Source organism: Bidens hawaiensis, unplaced genomic scaffold, assembly GCF_021521415.1.
Source record: "Bidens hawaiensis isolate Kalapana, Puna unplaced genomic scaffold, B.hawaiensis_p1.1 tig00001721_1, whole genome shotgun sequence".
Lineage (NCBI taxonomy): Eukaryota > Viridiplantae > Streptophyta > Magnoliopsida > Asterales > Asteraceae > Bidens > Bidens hawaiensis.
Window position 1 is genome coordinate 186,788 of NW_027491098.1, and position 7,299 is coordinate 194,086.

At 36.6% G+C, this 7,299-nt stretch overlaps 1 protein-coding gene across 2 annotated transcripts; it reads right to left on the bottom strand.

Annotated features, from left to right (window-relative positions):
• Nucleotides 1-478: 478 nt before the first annotated feature.
• Nucleotides 479-5,752, bottom strand: LOC143595709 (uncharacterized). 2 transcript variants are annotated; one of them, XM_077074669.1, is made up of 12 exons: nt 4,929-5,752; nt 3,442-3,502; nt 3,286-3,360; nt 3,067-3,183; nt 2,584-2,967; nt 2,077-2,486; nt 1,887-1,986; nt 1,733-1,792; nt 1,554-1,640; nt 1,344-1,475; nt 953-1,263; nt 479-544 (listed from the first exon to the last, which is right to left on the bottom strand). In XM_077074669.1, the coding sequence occupies exons 1-11, from the start codon at nt 4,991-4,993 to the stop codon at nt 964-966; spliced, it is 1,791 nt and encodes a 596-aa protein (XP_076930784.1). In that variant the 5' UTR covers nt 4,994-5,752; the 3' UTR covers nt 479-544; nt 953-963. The 2 variants fall into 2 exon arrangements, with proteins under 2 accessions (XP_076930784.1, XP_076930776.1); XM_077074661.1 differs by having other exon boundaries at nt 3,442-3,508.
• Between the last annotated feature and the right edge of the window lie 1,547 nt (nt 5,753-7,299).

Below are 7,299 nucleotides of genomic sequence, written 5' to 3' on the forward strand. Positions count from 1 at the left end.
ACCCGTACCTGGAACTAGACCCGCCGGAATCGGTTCCACTTTTGCTCGGTCAAAACCCGACCCAACCCTACCAAACCCGAAAATAACACGATCAAATACCCGACTAAACCCGGAACCGGTTCCTACCCAACCCGGTTTTGACTTTTGTTGACCACATTGGGAACTGCTTTCAGTTCCTAAAAATACCCGGTTTGTACACCTCTAGTTCCGGGAATGATCAGGTTTTGCCAGGTTTTTGACCGAGTTTGGGCAGGGTCCGGGTTTTGACCGTGTAGAGGTCCAGGTTGGTTCCGGGCACAGTTTCTCTAAGACACCGAAACCTGGTTTGTACCCGGGATTGGGTAGGACAGGGTTTGGTTCCGGGTCGGGTCCGAAACCGGGTTTTATCATGCCCACCTCTAGGGTACTTAACTAGTAAAAACCTATACATGTTAAATGTAGATGTTTTTATACCAAAAAATATACAGTCAACTCATGCTCCAAAAGTCAATCATCTATTCCATTTACTTACATTTCCACATTAACAAAAAAATTAAAAACAATACTCAACAATCAATCACTTAACAAGCTCCTTACAAATCATCGTCATCATCGTACTCAGTATATCCCACCAATAGCAAAGCTATGGTAGGGTCTGAGGAGGGTAAGATGTAGGTAGCCTTACCTCTACCCCATAGGGATAGAGAGGCTGCTTCCGGTGAGACCCCCGGCTCGTTAGGAGTTTTGCATCAAGCCTTGGACATAAGGCACATAGCACTCAATCATCGGGACACCAGCTGATCGGTGCATGTACCCTTATCTTTCAGCTATCAACGCCACTACATGATGCCTGATTAACCGTCCGTCACTTTTAACGTTATTTTCACGAGATTAGTAAAATAACGTCAAAATTAGTGCAATTTCACTTTTGCCCACCCGAGGGTTCACACATATATACATCATATGTGCGCACCGCAAGCAGGGCTAAACAAGCTCCTTACAAATAAGATATCTAAACCCGAAATTATGTGGAGCCCATTCGATCATCTTGCGCGATTTACCCGACTGGTGTTTCTTTATATTTTTCTTGATCTGGTCTGGTAAACACTGCTGGATCATCTCCATCACACCACCGGAACATAACCCGGAATCTTTTGCAAAATTTTCAACAATTTTGGGCAAAAGAATCTTGTGATCTTTTGATACACCAAATGTAGCTCTCACAAATTCTTCTTTGGCTATTTCTAGTTCTTGAATCACTCGTTTTGGTGTGTAAACGCGAACCTGGTAAGAAATGTTTAAACGTTAAAGATTTTGAAACTGTTTGTAAATGTTTTGTAAAGTTTAAGGATCATGGACCATACCGCGGGGTCAGAATGGCATCCTGAAGAAAGTGCAAAGTGTAAAAGGGGCTCGGGATGATCGATTGCATAGCCTTGGCGGGCATCTCCGGTTTTGAATTTGTTTCTTGATGAGGATAATAATACCCGAAGCCACTGCATAAATGTAAAGTTTGAATAAAAGTGGAAAAGGTGTGGGAATTTTTAAAGTGTGTCCGTATGTGTCGAATCTACCTGCCCGGATCGAGTTGTTTTACATCCAAGAATGGAGTTTTGGATTACATCTGCACTCACCACGTGACCACCGACATTATATGCAGCCTGCAAAAAACCATGAAAAATGTCAACTTTTTCAAGATTTTCAAAATCCGTGTGTATAACTTGAAGAAAACAAGTGAGCGTTGCGTACGCACTTTTAGTAGCAAAAATACTCTCTTTATGTTGTTTTGTGGGATCCCATAAGCTAAAACGGCCTGTAAACAAGTAATTTGATTATTCGTGTTATGTTAGTTAAGATAAAGAAATGCTGATCTAGCTAGAAAACACATAAATGGATGAGGACCATACATGCATCACCAAGGCGTTATGTACATTGATCCAAAACGCTAGCTTCTCCTCGTGCTTTAGTTTTCTAGGATCTACATCTTCTAACCGAGAAACAAGCGACCTAAAATAAAAAAAAAACATTATTAATCAAACAAATACAACAGGACCCTACTAATAAATAGCTTGCTATGAGTGAGATTTTACTGGTTACCTGAAATCTTGCAACATATGTTCGGTATCACCCAATTGTTGACCATCTTTGTAAATACATTGAATTTCAACCATTGTACTATACGGCCCACTAAACTCCTTAAGCCCTTGAACATGAAAAGGGTTGTCTAATCTCACATCAAAGGATGACGAGTCCCTTCTAAACCCCGGGCTCCACATAAGATCCGAGTGGTCTTTCGGTGAAAAAGCACTTATTGATGACAAAGATGAAGTAGGAGATGAAATCCCATGATTTGTATTTGGCGGGTCCGCAAGTTTACAATATATAGCCGACATGCACTTGATTATATCCTCGGATAGCTTGTTAGGTGTTTCGGGAACATGATCAGAAATCTTGGTTCCTAGATGCTCTGCCAGGCTAATTACATTCGAACTATTATTCTGTGCGTACTGCATAAAAAAACCATAAGAATTCATAATCATATATATTTTACAATATTTTATCATTTTAAGAATATTAGGAGTGAAATTTGGTAAATGCAATTACCTCCATCATGGATAATGGTTGTGAATGGCACGGGCGTAACGCTTTACCGAGAGTCTCGTTGGGAGTTTCGGCTGACAAAATTGAATGCTGAGATAATGAAGAGTGACAGCGTTGAACGTTAGAATCTAAAACAATGTCTTCTTCTTCATCTTCTTCTCCAGTGGTTCTTTTATCTGGTTTTGATGAAATAACGGATCTAGAAGACTCTAGATTCTTCCTAGATGGTGTCATCAATGGGGATTTTAACGGTTCATTGTTTCTTAATGGAGATGAATACGGAACTTGTTGATCAAATGCTTTACGGTATAACGAGAGAAGATATTGCTCCAAATGTGATACTTCATACTCTAAAACTGCAATGTCCTTAATCAACTCTGTTGCTGTCTGTGATTATAAAAAATGAATATAAATATTCAGTTGCAATAACATTATAATAATAATAATAATAGTTATTATTATCATTATTATTATTGTTTAGATTACCTTTGGGATGGAGGCTTGATTTGTAATATCATGTGAGGATGGTTTATAACCCAATGCTTGTTCTAAAGCGCCACGGACAGCAACTTGGTCTTGTAATCTTTTCTCAAGCTGCAAAATCTAATGACAAAATATAAGTTTCTATAAAAACAAATGTCACATTTAACAACATCATATTTTCAAAGGTTCTTGATAATATGGTATTATGATATTAAATTATACCTCAGTTCTCAATGAACTCTCGATTTCGGCATTAGGCAAGCGATTCTTCTCCATATTTACACAACCATTCATATTCTGATATTAAACATGAAAGAAGTAAACTTATGTTAAAATCACTAACCAAAGTTTAATTCAAGCATGAATTTAAATACTTACCAACTTAAAGGAGTTAGAATGCTCAAAGTTATCTTCTTCTAGTCCACTCTTTCCTGGAAAGCTGCCACTGGTAAAAGGTTAATAACTTGTAAAAGATAACCAAAAACACAGAAAAAAATGCCCCTTTTGAGCTAAATCAAAGATTTGTGACAGAATACATAATATTCCACTTAACAACTATGTGAAAAAGAGGGAAAAGAAAGGATGGGTGTAAGCAAGATCCAAGATTTCACACAATTTATAAGTGTTGTAACTATCTGTCAGCAGAAAACAAAAATGCTTTGAGTGATAACAAAGTGAACAAAAAGTCAATAACCATAGTTAAAAGTCAAACTTTGGTCTGTAACCAACTTCAGACGCCATTTCCAGTTGAAGAATAAATCAATGTCATACACCAGAAGTTGAAAATAAAAGAACATTTTAAAGATTCTTGGTGGGTACCTGAAGAAACACTAACCGTACCCCGGACAGATTACTGGTAACCTGGGGGTTGGATAGCTGTTTCCCACGAGGGGTTAGACCCTTGGAAGATGGTTCTTCTGATAACCTGCAAAACAGACACCGTGAGCTCGTCACTGAGAAGGGGGGGTTCCTCCTTGTGACCACCCTCCGGCGTGAGAATCAGACTAGATTGCTCTTTAAATATAAAAGTATATTAAGAGATTGCTAGAGCAGATATCAGGTATAATATGATGATAATGTAGTAAGATGATCATACAAGGTAAGATGAGATGGTCATACCATTTGTGGTATTTATAGCCGAAGGTAGGTTTCCAAAGAGGTATGGCCGGCTGCAACAGTGTTCCTGTTCCACCAACAGTAGCCTACGCACGTGCCCTGCTGGTAGTTGGTGGGTAGGTAGCGGCTGATAGTGACCAGGCCTGCTGTATACTATTCCTGTTCCACCAACTGACGGCTACGCACGTGGTATGGCAGTAGTTGGTGAGAAGGCAGCGGCTAATAGTGATACAGTACAGGAGCATGCTGCTCGCCATACTGTATCAATGAGCTGTCGTATCTCTGATCAGATCTTTCGCCCATACCTCGTCAGGTACAGTAAAAGATCCTTCAGTATACGGACTGGCTTATTTGGGCGGGAGTATTCCCCCTCCCGCCTCTGTGCGGGATTGCTCCCGGCTTGGCTCATTCCTTCAGGTGACACTGAATGATCGAGAGCTAAGTGCCTTGTGCGTGTAGCCATGCTGCGCGGGTGGCCTTCCCTAATGGCTTGTATCCGAGGCTGCGGGGACAGGCGGAGTCCTTCACCATTGGGAAGCATTTCCTGCGGGACCAGCTTGCGTACTGCGTGTAAGGACGTCACGTCTCTGAGCATGGTTGGTCCTGCGGATCCAGTTGGTTTCTGCGCAGACGTCCCTGTTTAAGGTGAGTCTTGCGGGTCCAACTGGGCTCTGCTGGGACCTACCTCTTCAATGTCATACACCAGAAGTTGAAAATAAAAGAACATTTTAAAGATTCTTGGTGGGTACCTTTTAGAATGCTTGTGGGCACAAGTTACCACTCCCAATCCCTCTATGTCTATGCTACTACTCATCTTTACTAGTTTCACCAAACTTCATCAAAGATTCAACTTTTTTCACACCCACAAGCTTAAATCACTACTAACTTCACTGAACTTCATAAAAGATCAAATCTTTAACAGACCCACAAGCTGAAATTGCTACTAACTTCACTAAAATTCATAAAAGATCAAATCTTTAACAGACCCACAAGCTGAAATTGCTACAAATTTCACCAAACTTGAAAAAAGATTGGATTTTTAGCAGACCCACAAGCTGAAATTGCTACTAACTTCACCAAACTTGAAAAAAGATTAGATTTTTAGCAGACCCACAAGCCCAAATGATGAAATGGGTAGTCAAGAATCTTGGAAATGAAGGTCAAAGGGGGTCAAAACCCCAACTTTTGGTGTTGCATTGCAGGAATCAGAGGGTGATGTATCATGTAAGTTAAATGGTACTCTGAACACTAAAGAGCTGACTGGTGAATGGTTTGTTTGTGAGGGAAAAATCTTTGTGACTTTTAGCAAAAAGAAGTAAAAATGGTGAGTGGACTTTGTTGGAAGAACAAGAAAGGTTCCAGTTGGGAGTGGAAAATGTAAAAATAAAAGGATTAATCTAATTGGAACCAATAAATGAAATGGATCAAGATCAAATGAAGTGGATGATAATTGACAGGGATTATTTATATAAGCAGGTTAGTTTTAGTTGATAGTAAGCAAATATTTGCCCCCAATTTTAGTTTGTAAGCTGGTCCAGTGGGAGTTGGTGACTGTCCTCATATTCCACCTTTGTCACATATTGTCATATATATACTACACATATATGTGTATTATGGGGGAGATTAGGGAGTCTTTGATCTAGCTTATATTTTTGTGTTTATGTTTATATCTTTTTAAAGCTTATAGCTTATTTTATATTATTTGATAAGCTTTTTTTAAGTGTTTGGATTAGCTTATATTCTACAAGTTAATTATACATCTTAATAAGTTGTTAAATCTATCATTTGTAATTTGTTATAGTAATAAGTTACTTCAATATTATTAATCCATCACCATTTGAAGGCAAATGAGTAATTTACCCCCTTAAACAAATAAGTTTCTTTAAATAAGCTAAATAACCATCTTCAAATAAGCTTCTACAAATTAGCTTATATAAGCTTAAAAGCCTAAGCTAAAAAAGCTAAACCAAACACCAAATGAACGCTTATTTTATAAAAAAAGCTAAAAAAAGCTATAAGCTTTGCTAAAAAAGCTAGGCCAAACACACCCTTAGTATTTAACTTTGATTAAAGTTTTCATATTATTAATTATTAAATTTAAAATAGAGACTACTAAACTACTGGATCTGTTTTTTTTTTAAGATTTGAGTTTAGTTGAACATAATTATTTGGATTATTGTTTGATAGGAGAGATTCACATGTTAACTTAGGATCAAAGTTTCAAAATTGTTTAATTAAAACAGAGACTCATAAACTACTGATGATATGTTCTCTAAAGTTTTTCAATTATGAATTATCCGAGCATAGACAATTAGACAATTTATTTGTATTATTGTTTGATGGGAGAGATTAGTATGTAACTTTGAATAAAAGTTTCCAAATTATTTAAATCAATATAGAGACTAGCAAACAACTAGTGATTTTTTTCTAAAGATCTGAATTTATCCGAGCATAAACAATTTATTTGTATTATTGTTTGATGAGCTCGATCGTTGACAAATATGTATATTTTTCCAAGAAAACCTGTAAAATGCACACAAAAAAAATCAATAAACCAATTTCTTACATATTATAGTCAATAAACTTGTCTAAAAATCTTGTACTTTTGTAATGTTTAAATAAAAACTTGCCAAAATAAAATGATATAGGCATTATTATTATTATTATTATTATTATTATTATTATTATTATTATTATTATTATTATCATTATTATTATTATTTTGTTTTTTGTTTTTTAATTTTTATAAAGATGGTGAATCTCACCTAATCAAATTTCTATCAATTTAATAGAATAAATGCTATCAAAGTTGTAGTTTGCATATTTGGAAATTGAAGTTGGCCAAAGGTAATGATCCAAGTAACCCAAACGAGTTTGTTTGTATGTGGGTTGTAATCAAGATTTTCAATGCATAATAACCACAAGAAAAGAAAAGGAAAAGAAAAGGCTGAAGAGATAAAAGCCAACCTCAAAAGAATTGAAAGCTACAAAGGTTAAAGTGGACAATGATGCTTGAAACAAAAGATGTTTTGATTGTAAGAAACATATCAGCATATTAACTTAAAAAATTTAATATTTATAACATTAATTCATATTTTGTAAGTCTCCTAATAAAATTAT

Excerpts from the sequence above, each read along its gene's own strand:
- LOC143595709 (XM_077074661.1), bottom strand. The coding sequence starts at position 4,993 with ATGAGTAGTAGCATAGACATAGAGGGATTGGGAGTGGTAACTTGTGCC. Across the intron at positions 3,509-4,928 it reads GCCCACAAGCATTCTAAAAG|TGGCAGCTTTCCAGGAAAGA; the intron begins GTACCCACCAAG and ends ACCTTTTACCAG. Across the intron at positions 1,641-1,732 it reads GAGTATTTTTGCTACTAAAA|GCTGCATATAATGTCGGTGG; the intron begins GTGCGTACGCAA and ends GGTTTTTTGCAG.